General features: G+C 38.0%; 1 protein-coding gene across 4 annotated transcripts in view; it reads right to left on the bottom strand.

The window, feature by feature from the left end:
* Positions 1–11,238, bottom strand: part of usf2 (upstream transcription factor 2, c-fos interacting) — a 47,734-nt gene extending 36,496 nt beyond the window's left edge. Inside the window, exons 1-2 of one of the 4 annotated variants that reach the window (XM_061882744.1) lie at positions 10,800–11,238; positions 6,654–6,697 (exon numbers count right to left, since the gene is read on the bottom strand). In XM_061882744.1, the coding sequence (XP_061738728.1) occupies positions 6,654–6,697; positions 10,800–10,837 (82 nt within the window). In that variant the 5' untranslated portion in view covers positions 10,838–11,238. The remainder of the gene's footprint in view (positions 1–6,653; positions 6,698–10,799) is intronic. The other 3 variants (XM_061882746.1, XM_061882743.1, XM_061882745.1) reach the window with 3 other exon arrangements.
* Between the last annotated feature and the right edge of the window lie 3,848 nt (positions 11,239–15,086).

Below are 15,086 nucleotides of genomic sequence, written 5' to 3'. Positions count from 1 at the left end.
CAAAGGGAATAAGCGGTAGGAAATGGATGGATGGAAGACCCACAATTGCTTATAAGTATTTTTTGTTTAAACCCTACAATTGTTTGGAAATCCATTTTTTACTGGTTCAAAACTCACAATTATTTATAATTACGTTTCAATACCAACAATTGTTTAACTTTTTTTTTTTTTAAATCGTTCAATACCCACAGTTTGTGTAAAATTATGTTTTTCGTCTGTTATAAAAGTTTCAATTATTTAGAAATATTTTTTTTCTGTTTCAAGGCTCACAATTGTTTGGAAATGCATGTTTTTGACTGGTTTGGGTACCACAATTGTTGATAATTATGTTTCAAGACCAACAACTACTTTTTGACAAGTTTAATGCCCTACAACTTGTTTATAATTTTTCTTTTCCAACTAGCTCGGTTGGTAGAGTGGCCGTGTCAGCAACTTGAGGGTTGCAGGTTCGATTCCCGCTTGTGCCATCCTGGTTACTGCCATTGTGTCCTTGGGCAAGACACTTTACCCACCTGCTCCCAGTGCCACCCACACTGGTTTAAATGTAACTTAGATATTGGCTTTCACTATGTAAAGCGCTTAAAGTGTATTTAGATACTTTCCGATACTTTTCCACATAAAAGGGGACCAGAAAAAAATGAATTATTGGCTTTATTTTAACAAACAATCTTAGGATACGTTAAACATAAGTTTGTTATTGCAATTTTGTCCTTAAATAAAATAGTGAACATACTAGAGCAGTGGTTCTCAAATGGGGGTACTTCAAGGTATGCCAAGGGGTACGCGAGATTTTTTAAAAACATTCTAAAAATAGCAACAATTCAAAAATCCTTTATAAATATATTTACTAGGGATGCACCGAAATGAAAATTTGTGGCCGAAGCCGAATAAAATTTAAACGCTTGGCTGAAGGCCGAATACCGAATAATGAATGCAGTTTTTCACATTTTTTTTTATATTGCATAAATAGCCTAGAAAAAATATTTAGACATGTTTTTCAAACAAAGTATTTTTTTATTGAATATTGACATTTTTTTGATATTCCAGTAGCCTTTGCTTTTCAAAAAAAGCACAAAGTTTTTCTTTTATATTAGGCCTTCAAACAAAACATGCATTCCAAAAAAAAAATAAAGTGCATTAAAGTGGATAAACCCACAACAAATGAATTATTGTCCTTTTGGCAAAAGTCTGCTTAGCCACAGTAGATATGCTAATAATGTAAACAGAAGGCTCAAGTAAATCTCAATTAAGTGTGTGCTTGTAACCTCATACACTTATACAGGTACACAACATATCCCAGGCCAGAACAGATTTGTCAATAACAGTACTTCAGCTTCAGAATAAAAAGAAGGAAACTAACTATGTATAAAACAATTTAAATTTAACACTGCACGTTGGTTGATTGCGTCACCGCGTCAAAAAATTGCGTCTTTGTGTCACACGCCACTATTCGGCCTTGCTTTTAACTCATTCCACCGAAGGCCGAATGAGGCTTTTTTTGCCATATTCGGCCGAATATATTCGGTTACCGATTAACCGGTGCATCCCTAATATTTATTGAATAATACTTCAACAAAATATGAATGTAAGTTCATAAAGTGTGAAAAGAAATGCAACAATGCAATATTCAGTGTTGACAACTAGATTTTTTGAGGACATGTTCCATAAATATTGATGTTAAAGATTTCTATTTTTTGTGAAGATTTAGAAGTAAGTTGATGAATCCAGATGGATCTCTATTACAATCCCCAAAGAGGGCACTTTAAGTTGATGATTACTTCTATGTGGAGAAATCTGCATTTAAAATTGAATCACTTGTTTATTTTTCAACAAGTTTTGAGTTATTTTTATATCTTTTTTTCCAAATAGTTCAAGAAAGACCACTACAAATGAGCAATATTCTGCACTGTTATACAATTTAATAAATCAGAAACTGATGACAAGAAAGTTTGATCACATTACGCCTGTACTGGCTCACCTGCACTGGCTTCCTGTGCACTTAAGATGTGACTTTAAGGTTTTACTACTTACGTATAAAATACTACACGGTCTAGCTCCATCCTATCTTGCCGATTGTATTGTACCATATGTCCCGGCAAGAAATCTGCGTTCAAAGGACTCCGGCTTGTTAGTGATTCCCAAAGCCCAAAAAAAGTCTGCGGGCTATAGAGCGTTTTCCGTTCGGGCTCCAGTACTCTGGAATGCCCTCCCGGTAACAGTTCGAGATACCACCTCAGTAGAAGCATTTAAGTCTCACCTTAAAACTCATCTGTATACTCTCGCCTTTAAATAGACTCCCTTTTTAGACCAGTTGATCTGCCGTTTCTTTTCTTTTTCTTCTATGTCCCACTCTCCCCTGTGGAGGGGGTCCGGTCCGATCCGGTGGCCATGTACTGCTTGCCTGTGTATCGGCTGGGGACATCTCTGCGCTGCTGATCCGCCTCCGCTTGGGATGGTTTCCTGGTGGCTCCGCTGTGAACGGGACTCTCTCTGCTGAGTTGGACCCGCTTTGGACTGGACTCTTGCGACTGTGTTGGATCCATTGTGGATTGAACTTTCACAGTATCATGTTAGACCCGCTCGACATCCATTGCTTTCCTCCTCTCTAAGGTTCTCATAGTCATTATTGTCACCGACGTCCCACTGGGTGTGAGTTTTCCTTGCCCTTATGTGGGCCTACCAAGGATGTCGTGGTGGTTTGTGCAGCCCTTTGAGACACTAGTGATTTAGGGCTATATAAGTAAACATTGATTGATTGATTGATTGACATAGTGCTGTATTTTACTTCTTTATCTCTTTTTTTTCAACCCAAAATGCTTTTCTCTGATTAGGGGGTACTTGAATTAAAAAAAAAAGTTCACAGGGGGTACATCACTGAAAAAAGGTTGAGAACCACTGTACTATACAACTTGTCTTTTAGTAGTAATTAAACAAACAAAGGCTCCTAATTAGTCTGCTGACGTATGCAGTGACATATTGTGTCATTTATACACCTATTATTTTGTAAACATTTTTAACCTCTAAAGGCCAAAGCTGTTTGTTTACATGCTTTTTTTTATTTCTCTTTGCTATTTGGGCTTATTGGACCCAATTACAATAAAAACTAAGAATCATCTTTTGATATGATGTACTTAGTCCATAAGTACACAAACGTGTACTTCATGTTTAGTGACATGCTAATTCTTATTTTTTTTTCCAAATTCCATTGTATGTTATACTCTTCTGACACAACCAGATGGCAGTATAAGTGTCCACATAAGTGGCCATAAGACCCCGATTCAGTAGTGTACACAATTTTGGAAATAAGAGCTAAAAGGTGCTGTCCACGCATGTGGCCACTAAGCCTTTATTTAAAGAAGAGTGGTAGAAAATGTATTATTAGTCTACTTGTTCATTTACTGTTAATACAAGTACAACCCATTTATTTATTTACTTTCTGTTTTAACATGTTCTATCTACACTTCTGTTAAAATGTAATAATCACTTATTCTTCTCTTCTTTGATATTTTACATTAGTTTTGAATGATACCACAAATTTGGGTATCGATCAGATACCAAGTAGTTACAGGATCTTACAATGGTCATCATTTAAGTCCCCTTGTGTCCAGGGGCGTATTTCCTGAGTTTATAAACATAGTATGAATTTAAAAAAGACGAAAAAAGACTTGGTGAGGCTAAAAAATATCATAGTAGTGTCGACGAGACAAGCTCTTGTGCTTGGTATCATTACAGTGGATGTCAGGTGTACATCCACCCATGACATATGTTTACATTATGACGCCGGTGAGCTATTGTATCCTCCTGCGGCGTGTTGTGAAGCATGTTTAAATATTCCTCGTCCTTCAGTGATAATGCTACTTGGAAAAAACTCACTTTATTTGTGATTTAGAAGTAGCTTTAACACTGTTTTAAACCATCTCTTCCTGAGGGCGTTTCAGTGTTATATCGTCATTTTTTAGGTCAAAATGCGTCCATTCTCCCATTTTTGTCTCCACACTGTGTCTGCTTGTAAGTACTCTGTGATTGTGTGCTGCCGAACATGCTCCTCTGCTCGTAAAACCAGCAATGTCACGGCGTGACAACGGTGCGCCCTCATGCCCGTTAAAAAAAGAAAAGAAGGGGGAACTGTTTGTTTTTAGAGGCGGTATATTACAACCACTTATGATTCTTTAGTATGGCGGTAGTACAGTAGTACCGGTATACCCTAAAACCCTACTTCTGACGCCACTGTTATTTATTCAAACTCTTCAATAGTAGGACTGCACTATCATGTTAGGGAAGCTGAAAAATGAAAAAAAAATTCATCCACAATTAACAAACGGTTATGGAAATATTCTGGAAATCAAAAAGTCTATACTGTTCACCACTGGAACCCAAAAATAATAAAAGTAGGGTTGAATGAATATAAATTATTTTATGATCGATTAATTTTTTTTAAAATCTGAAATTGTAAAAAGTTCTGTTTAGTCCCGTAACAAACAGTCATGTAACCAATATTGACAATCAGAATTCTAGTGCAGTATCCTAATGAAACCTCATGAGAACATTAATGAAGTGTTAAATTAATACAAAATCTTTTTGATTGCTTACTTGTTATCTTTTTATCGGAGATTGAGTAACATGATATTTAGTCCTGTAACAGACAGTTGTGTAAACAATACTTTATAATATTTTATACAATTCTTTCCCACAGCTGTCACCATCCAGAACTCAAACTTATAATAATAATTCACTCCTATACAATATCCTACCCAATACCCTATTGTGCAATTTTACCCTTCGAGTGCAATACTGATTGTATTTACTTTATTACTCCAGTACTCTTTTGTTTTGTAAATTGTACAGTTTTTTGTATATTGTACAGGATTGCTTATTTTTTTTATTGGATAGTAGTCTGTTTATTTAAATTCTCATTTTTTTATCTTTATTACTTATGTGATTTATTTTTATTCCATATTTGTTTCCACTACCACACCTTAAAGGCCTACTGAAAGCCACTACTAGCGACCACGCAGTCTGATAGTTTATATATCAATGATGAAATATTAACATTGCAACACATGCCAATACGGCCGCTTATGTTTACTAAATTGCAATTTTAAATTTTGCGCCGAAGTATCAGGCTGAAACGTCGCGGTATGATGACGAGTGCGCGTGACGTCTCGCATTGTAGAGGACATTTTGTTCCCGCACCGTTCACAGCTATAAGTTGTCTGTTTTCATCGCATGATTCCACAGTATTCTGGACATCTGTGTTGCTGAATCTTTTGCAATTTGTTCAATGAATAATGGAGAAATCAAAGAAGAAAGCTGTCGGTGGGAAGCGGTGTATTGCGGCCGCCTTTAGCAACACAAACACAGCCGGTGTGTCATTGTTTACATTCCCGAAAGATGACGGTGAAGCTTTACTATGGAACAGAACGGTCAAACGAACACAGTTGGATTGGACCACACACACAAAGTACAGTGTGTTATGCAGCGATCATTTCAAAAGATCGTATTTCGAAGAGGGTCCCTTGCGAAGGGCAGAGATGGGCATCGCCACCACCCTTCTACTGGTGCTGAAGAAATGTGCGGGGCCGACCTTCAGGTTGTACAGGTACGACCATATAATCTCACTAAAACACTAGTAACACAATAAGCAGATAAGTGATTTTTCAGAATTATCCTAGTAAATGTGTCTAATAACATCTGAATCGCTCCCACTCCCCTCTTTTTTTCCCCTAGTCTTTCACTCTAACTTTCCTCATCCAAAAATCTTTCATCCTCGCTCAAATTAATGGGGAAATCGTCCCTTTCTCGGTCCGAATCGCTCTTGCTGCTGGTGGCCATGATTATAAACAATGTTCAGATGTGAGGAGCTCCACAACCCGTGACGTCACGCGCACATCGTCCGCTACTTCCGGTACAGGCAAAGCTTTTTTATTAGCGACCAAAAGTTGCGAACTTTATCGTGGATGTTCTCTACTAAATCCTTTCAGCAAAAATATGGCAATATGGCGAAATGATGAAGTATGACACATAGAATGGAGCTGCTATCCCTGTTTAAGTAAGAACATCTCATTTCAGTAGGCCTTTGAATTGGAGTCCTTAATCTTCCATCCATCCATTTTTCTACCACTTATCCCCTCCGGGCTTGCGGGGGTCCGCTGGAGCCTATCTCAGCTACAATCGGGCGGAAGGCGGGGTTCACCCAGGACAAGTCGCCACCCCATCACAGGGCCAACAGACAACATTCACACACTAGGGACCATTTAGTGTTGCCAATCAAGCTATCCCCAGGTGCATGTCTTTGGAGGTGGGAGGGGCCTATCCCCAGGTGCATGTCTTTGGAGGTGGGAGGGGCCTATCCCCAGGTGCATGTCTTTGGAGGTGGGAGGGGCCTATCCCCAGGTGCATGTCTAAATCTTGTTGGATGCAAATTTAATGCCAATAAAGTCCATTTTATTCTATTCTACTGACTGAACCACAAATAGGGAATTACAGTTCTAGTGCAGTTCAGCGATGGAAGCCAATAATAATAATAATAAAAAGTGTTTAATTAATAGAATTATTTTTTGATTGCTATAGCAAAATAAAGTGGCTTGACTTAACGAACAAAAATTAATCTCCATAATACTGTATATTGACAAGATGGAAATACAAGTTCTTACCTTCCTGTAACTGCACCACCTCGTCGTTTTCCCGTTTGTTGTGACTGCAACATCGAAATACTTTCGTTATTTCCAGATAAGTCTTCTTAGTACGGTGGATGACAGGGGAAAACGGGGAACTACGTCCAAACGCTTCAAACCCTAAACTACGCAAACACCACCCAAAAAATACAATGGTAGAATGCTGCTAATGAGGTATTTTGCTACCATCCATCCATTTCCTACCGCTTGGCCCTTTTGGGGTGGCGGAGGGTGCTGGAGCCTATCTCAGCTGCATTCGGGCGGAAGGTGGGGTACACCCTGGACAAGTCGTCACCTCATCGCAGGTATTTTGGTACCACATTTACCAAAACATGTTCAAAAATATTTAATATTCTCAAAACAAACTCAAAGTGTAATCACGTACAACACTTAAAACCTTTAACATATCAGTATGTGGATGGAATGGATTTAGTAAAGAACTCAAAGTACTAAAATAATCCAGTTTAAGAAACTGTTCAATCTCAAAATGTTTACTAAGTACAAGGAAGAAGACTCCGGATAAACATGTTAGGGATGGACCGATAAAACAATATTGATACATATAGTGACAGACATAACTGATATTGGGGACGGCGTGGCGCAGTGGGAGAGTGGCCGGGCGCAACCCGAGGGTCTCTGGTTCAAATCCCACCTAATACCAACCTCGTCACGTCCGTTGTGTCCTGAGCAAGACACTTCACCCTTGCTCCTGATGGGTGCTGGTTAGCGCCTTACATGGCAGCTCCCTCCATCAGTGTGTGAATGTGTGTGTGAATGGGTAAATGTGGAAGTAGTGTCAAAGCGCTTTGAGTACCTTGAAGGTAGAAAAGCGCTATACAAGTACAACCCATTTATAACCCATTTATCATTTAATAAAAAATGCAGGGAAGTGACCAGTGAGCAATGGGAGGGACTAGCTAAACAGCCAATGGCGTAACAGTAGCAATTATCAAGTTTGGTTGTGACATCTTGTTGTCTCCTTGTTGATTTTAGTGAGAAGAGAAAGTAAAATCGAGGGCTGCCGAAAGTGGAGAAATTGTGGATAATAACCAGAAACTTTACATCGAGAATAGGACAGTTTTTGGGGGATTGTTTTCCAAACTGACCTTAGTCTTTGGCCGCACTCCTCGTTTCTTTTCTTTTCTTTTAAACCCTTCTTCATTCCCTTTTCCCATGTACGGAAACAACTGGTAGGAACTAAAGCGCAGGACTGTATGAATAAAATACAAATCTAAATATAACAAGTGTGCTACTTTAAAAAAACAATTTGGTCCAATAATATTTTAAAAAGGGTTCTTCTCAGGTTTCTATGTGTTTGCATTTTCACACATTGCACTATTTTGTTCCACTTTAATAAGCTTTTCTTACATATTCCTTATTTTTACACCTCTCAGGAAATTATTGTTAAGTATTCATTGTCATTTTAAGATTGTGTTTACATTCATTGCGTGTTTTCCATGGCTGTTCCATTTCATTTCTGCCTTGATAGTTGAGGGGATTATAATCAGATTACATTTCAAATACAAATGTTGACATTTAATATATTTTTCTCCTGGTCCATAATGTCCATAAGTCATAAAAATACCAGTTATTATCGACATCGACCAATATAAAAAATGTAAACATATTGTATTTATTACTCATTCATTTAAATAGTGTTACAAAAGGGAGGACAGCAAGTGAACAAATCTTACAAATTGTTAGTTTTAGATAAACTGGGATTATTTATACTCTCTTTCGGTTGTAAAGAGAAAACGGAAAAATGTGGATAATTATTTTGTTTGAAATAAAACATTAACATTTTAATATTGTATTTACATTTATTGCGTGTTTTTCCTTTCTGCCTTGATAGCTGTGGGGATTATAATCAGATTACATTTCAAATAAAAATGTTGACATTTAATATATTTTTCTCCTGGTCCATAATTTCCATAAGTCATAAAAATATCAGTTATTATCGATATCGAGCAATATAAAAAACGTATACATCTTGTATAAGTTGTGGGGCGGTATAGCTTGGTTGGCGGTTCGATTCCCGCTTGTGCCATCCTAGTCACTGCCGTTGTGTCCTTGGGCAAGACACTTTACCCACCTGCTCCCAGTGCCACCCACTCTGGTTTAAATGTAAAAATTAGATATTGGGTTTCACTATGTAAAGCGCTTTGTCACTGGAGAAAAAGCGCTATATAAATATAACTCCTTTCACTTCACCAAATTGTGTTAGAAAAGGGAGAACAGCAAGTGACCACATCTTACAAATTGCTAGCCTTAGATAAAGTATTATTTATTATCCCTTTCGGTTGTAAAGAGAAAACGGAAATATGTGGCTTGTTATTTTGTTCAAAATATAAAAAAAAGCTCGCCTTATCGGCCACCGTACATAAAACTGTCGGCGTTGAAGTGAGTCGCCATCTAGTGTTCGCTTGGCTGCATTGCAAAAGAACACTAAAGAAACATTGCAAATAAGTACTCAAATATACATGAAGTTAAATGTAAATAATTAACATAGCAACGGAATGCAGTTATTTATAGACTAAATGCTGGGTTAATGTTTGGTCACTGGCGATAGTAGTCAAGTTTTTGTAAAATGACCTTAATGCTAGGAAAACTAGCAGAAAAGACTAAGAAAAGAGTCCCACGTTTACTCGGATATGAGAACACAATTCCACTATTTTGTTACACTTTATCAAGCTTTTCTTACATATTCCTTATTTTTACACCTCTCAGGTTATTATTGTTAAGTATTTATTGTAATTTTAATATTGTATTTACATTTATTGCGTGTTTTCCATGGCTGTTCCATTTCATTTCTGCCTTGATAGCTGTGGGGATTATAATCAGATTACACTTCAAATATACATTTAATACATTTTTCTCCTGGTCCATAATTTCCACAAATCATAAAAATATCAGTTATTATCGATATCGACCAATATAAAAAATGTAAACATCTTGTATTTATTACTCATTCATTTAAATAGTGTTACAAAAGGGAGGACAGCAAGTGAACAAATCTTACAAATTGTTAGTTTTAGATGAACTGGGATTATTTATACTCTCTTTCGGTTGTAAAGAGAAAACGGAAAAATGTGGATAATTATTTTGTTTGAAATAAAACATTAACATTTTAATATTGTATTTACATTTATTGCGTGTTTTTCCTTTCTGCCTTGATAGCTGTGGGGATTATAATCAGATTACATTTCAAATAAAAATGTTGACATTTAATATATTTTTCTCCTGGTCCATAATTTCCATAAGTCATAAAAATATCAGTTATTATCGATATCGAGCAATATAAAAAACGTATACATCTTGTATAAGTTGTGGGGCGGTATAGCTTGGTTGGCGGTTCGATTCCCGCTTGTGCCATCCTAGTCACTGCCGTTGTGTCCTTGGGCAAGACACTTTACCCACCTGCTCCCAGTGCCACCCACTCTGGTTTAAATGTAAAAATTAGATATTGGGTTTCACTATGTAAAGCGCTTTGTCACTGGAGAAAAAGCGCTATATAAATATAACTCCTTTCACTTCACCAAATTGTGTTAGAAAAGGGAGAACAGCAAGTGACCACATCTTACAAATTGCTAGCCTTAGATAAAGTATTATTTATTATCCCTTCGGTTGTAAAGAGAAAACGGAAATATGTGGCTTGTTATTTTGTTCAAAATATAAAAAAAAGCTCGCCTTATCGGCCACCGTACATAAAAATGTCGGCGTTGAAGTGAGTCGCCATCTAGTGTTCGCTTGGCTGCATTGCAAAAAAACACTAAAGAAACATTGCAAATAAGTACTCAAATATACATGAAGTTAAATGTAAATAATTAACATAGCAACGGAATGCAGTTATTTATAGACTAAATGCTGGGTTAATGTTTGGTCACTGGCGATAGTAGTCAAGTTTTTGTAAAATGACCTTAATGCTAGGAAAACTAGCAGAAAAGACTAAGAAAAGAGTCCCACGTTTACTCGGATATGAGAACACATTTGCACAAGTTGTCTCACACAAATTAGTTAGCGCCAAACAAACCTGCAAAGCCGTTAAAAACTAATTATGTTCAAGAGAAAGAAGACCGCAAAGAAAGAAGAAGCAGGCCTGAAAAGGCGAGCATGAAGCGGCCTCACCTGGCCGAGCTGTCCACTCTCTGCTCCAGCAGATCCATGAAGACTCTCTCGGTGGGAAGGAGCGACGTCAGCGGCCCAGGTCGGCGGGGAAGGAGGCTGTGATCGCGGGGAAGGAGGCTGTGATCACGGGGACAAACACGCGGGTCATGTGAGGCAGGCAGGCCGCGGGGGAGCTAAGATGGCCGCCGCCGCCACCAACAACAAACACTGCGCCGTTTGGCGCTCCTGCAGGCCGCCGCCGCCTCCACAACAGCGGGGCTACGATGGCGTCCTCTTCCGCTGTGTTGAATATTTATTTCAGCTAAGTTGTAGTCCTTTTAAAGACCTTTTTTTTAGTGCGTTTCCTGTGTTCTGCTAGGTTGGGCTGCCTGTTAGCATGAGCGCTGGGACGTTTGCCAACGATCCGGCGTTTGGACTCGACTCTTTGTCGGCGACGACGGGAGCCGTTCACTCTGTAAAGCAGGCCCGCCACACATTCTGGAAATGCTATTGCAAAAATAAAAAAGAACATTAAAAATATTGGAATGAGGCGTAATCTATCGAGAAAAAGTGGCAATGTTGACAATGCTGCCGTGCAGGCTGTTTTTTTTTTTCTGTTGTCTTAATTTTATTATGTAAAAACCATCTTTACCATCAATTGATTAATGTGGACCCCAACTTAAACAAGTTGAAAAACGTATTGGGGTGCTACCATTTAGTGGTCAATTGTACGGAATATAATAAATGGTTCTCGCCCGGAAAAGGGTGGAGTGCCATCTCCGGGTTGGGGAGGAGACCCTGCCCCAAGTGGAGGAGTTCAAGTACCTAGGAGTCTTGTTCACGAGTGAGGGAAGAGTGGATGGTGAGATCGACAGGCGGATCGGTGCGGCGTCTTCAGTAATGCGGACGTTGTACCGATCCGTTGTGGTGAAGAAGGAGCTGAGCCGGAAGGCAAAGCTCTCAATTTACCGGTCGATCTACGTTCCCATCCTCACCTATGGTCATGAGCTTTGGGTCATGACCGAAAGGATAAGATCACGGGTACAAGCGGCCCAAATGAGTTTGGGTCTCTCCCTTAGAGATAGGGTGAGAAGCTCTGCCATCCGGGAGGAACTCAAAGTAAAGCCGCTGCTCCTCCACATGGAGAGGAGCCAGATGAGGTGGTTCGGGCATCTGGTCAGGATGCCACCCGAACGCCTCTCTAGGGAGGTGTTTAGGGCACGTCCAACCGGTAGGAGGCCACGGGGAAGACCCAGGACACGTTGGGAAGACTATGTCTCCCGGCTGGCCTGGGAACGCCTCGGGATCTCACGGGAAGAGCTAGACGAAGTGGCTGGGGAGAGGGAAGTCTGGGTTTCCCTGCTTAGGCTGCTGCCCCCGCAACCCGACCTCGGATAAGTGGAAGAAGATGGATGGATGTACGGAATATGTACTGAACTGTGCAATCTACTGATAAAAGTTTAATCAATCAATCAATCAAAAAGCTTTTTAGGTTGAATGAAATGATCAATTTCTATGATTCCTCTGTCAATATAGTTTTTTACATTTTTATGATCACGCCTTCTTCCTCAAAACACAGATTTTTGTGGCATAAACAAAAAATCTACAATATTTACCTCCAAAAAATGGACATAGTGGAATATTTTATGTGACGTAGTTGGATCAATAATTCATCATTCGAAATGACAAAGAGCCAAAATATGCAATAATTTTCCCAATTTTTTTTAAAAAGGCCAAATAAATACAACATTTTAGATAAATCATCTATTCCTAAATTATGCATTTATGTAAAAATAATAATAATGAAGCCACTTGGGAGTCAAAAGAGTCAGGTTCTCTTCTTAAGGAGCCGAGCCAAAAGAACCAACTCCATTAATCTTCCCATTTTGTAGGATGGAGTCGATCCAGATATCGATCATAGTACGGTATCAAATTGTTACTAGTGTAATTAAATCCATTATATCAGTTTTTCTGAATCCAGGGTGCGCTGCACATTGAAAAATCATTTCGATATTTATATTTGAATTTATAGATCTTTTTAACCTTTCGAGCTCCCATCAAGTTTGGTATCAGGGATCTCAGCCACAAAAATGTTAAAAATAAGTCAGATATAAAATGTTTATTCTTTCATTCAACGCTTAAATGTCCAGATCAACTTTAGGTCCATGATCTATCTGTCAATATATATTTTTTAATTTTTATGTTTATGCCCTTTTTGTCAAAACCCAGACTTTTGTTGCAGAAATAAAAATGATGCAATATTTCCCTCCAAAAAATAGACAAAGTGGAATATTTTATGTGATGTAGTTGGATCAATAATTCATAATTCGAAATGGCCCCCACTCATAAAAGTGGTAGAAAAGTCATACATTTATTTTTTTTTACTTCCAAGGCTTAAGTCTCTAGATTGACTTCAGATCTATCCGTTGATAATAATTTTTTGTATGCCCTTTTTATCAAAGAAAACTTTTTTTTAATAACAAAGAGCCAAATATGCAATAATTTTCCCAATTTTTTTTTTTAAAAGGCCAAATAAATACAACATTTTAGATAAATCATCTATTCCTAAATCATACATTTATTAAAAAATAATAATGAAGCCACTTGGGAGTCAAAAGAGTCAGGTTCTCTTCTTAAGGAGCCGAGCCAAAAGAACCAACTCCATTAATCTTCCCATTTTGTTGGATGGAATCGATCCAGATATCGATCATAGTATGGTATCAGATTGTTACTAGTGTGATTAAATCCATTATCTCAGTTTTTCTGAATCCAGGGTGTCCAAACTTTTTTCAAAGTGCGCTGCACATTTTATTTTTATATTTGAATATATAGATTTTTTTAACCTTTCGAGCTTCTATCATGTTTGGTATCAGGGATCTCAGCCACAAAAATGTTAAAAATAAGTCAGATATGAAATGTTTATTCTTTCATTCAACGCTTAAATCTCCAGATCTACTTTAGGTCCATGATCTATCTGTCAATATATATTTTTTTATTTTTATGTTTAACAGTCTGGATGGTTCTCTTCCCCTTTGGACCGGGTGACATGATGCCGAATATTTCCAAAATCAATTTGAAATGTGGACTCGTTAGACCGCAGAACACTTTTCCACTTTGCATCAGTCCATCTTAGATGATCTCGGGCCCAGAGAAGCCAGCGGCGTTTCTGGATGTTGTTGATAAATGGCTTTCGCTTTGCATAGCAGAGCTTTAACTTGCACTTACAGACGTAGCGACAAACTGTATTTAGTAACAGTGGTTTTATGAAGTGTTCCTGAGCCCATGTGGTGATATCCTTTAGAGATTGATGTCAGTTTTTCATACAGTGCCGTCTGAGGGATGGAAGGTCACGGTCATTCAACGTTGGTTTCCGGCCATGCTGCTTACGTGGAGTGATTTCTCCAGATTCTCTGAACCTTTTGATGATGTTATGGAGCGTAGATGTTGAAATCCTTCAATTTCTTGCAATGTCACTTTGAGAAAGGTTGTTCTTAAACTGTTTGACTATTTGCTCACGCAGTTGTGGACAAAGGGGTGTACCTCGCCCCATCCTTTCTTGTGAAAGACTGAGCATTTTTTGGGAAGCTGTTTTTATAGCCAATCATGGCACCCACCTGTTCCCAATTAGCCTGCACACCTGTGGGATGTTCCAAATAAGTGTTTGATGAGCATTATCAGTATTTATTGCCACCTTTCCCAACTTCTTTGTCACGTGTTGCTGGCATCAAATTCCAAAGTTAATGATTATTTGCAAAAAAAACAAAAAGTTTATGAGTTTGAACATCAAATATGTTGTCTTTGTAGCATATTCAACTGAATATGGCTTGAAAATGATTTGCAAATCATTGTATTCTGTTTATATTTACATCTAACACAATTTCCCAACTCATATGGAAACGGGGTTTGTACATAATGTGTGTGTGTGTGTGTGTTTGTGTTCGTTTTCTGTTGAGCCGTTTAAAAAAAACCTAACTTTAAATAAACATTTGCATACAGCAAACAAAGTGTCACATGTTGATAATATCAACAACTTGAAAATGATCTGTCTAAAGTACATTTATTGTAGATTTTAAAAAGTGTTTCTATCTGCTATTAAGCACGATAAATTATGCCTTAAATTGATAGTTAAGTAGGGGAAAAAATGTGAATAATCACGAGTAAATAATTGAATATTTTAACAGCCAGAGCATGTTTGTAAAAAAGCGTTTGTGTTCATTTTGTGTTGAGCTGTTTAAAAAAAAGCAGAACTTTTAATAAACAAACGTTTGCATAGAGCAAACAAATAGTCCTGTCACGTGTTGATAGTAC

The sequence above is a fragment of the Nerophis ophidion genome, linkage group LG21 (assembly GCF_033978795.1).
Source record: "Nerophis ophidion isolate RoL-2023_Sa linkage group LG21, RoL_Noph_v1.0, whole genome shotgun sequence".
Taxonomy (NCBI): Eukaryota; Metazoa; Chordata; class Actinopteri; order Syngnathiformes; family Syngnathidae; genus Nerophis; species Nerophis ophidion.
Note: the sequence above shows the minus strand (reverse complement) of the source record. Positions and strands in the feature narration are given on the sequence as shown.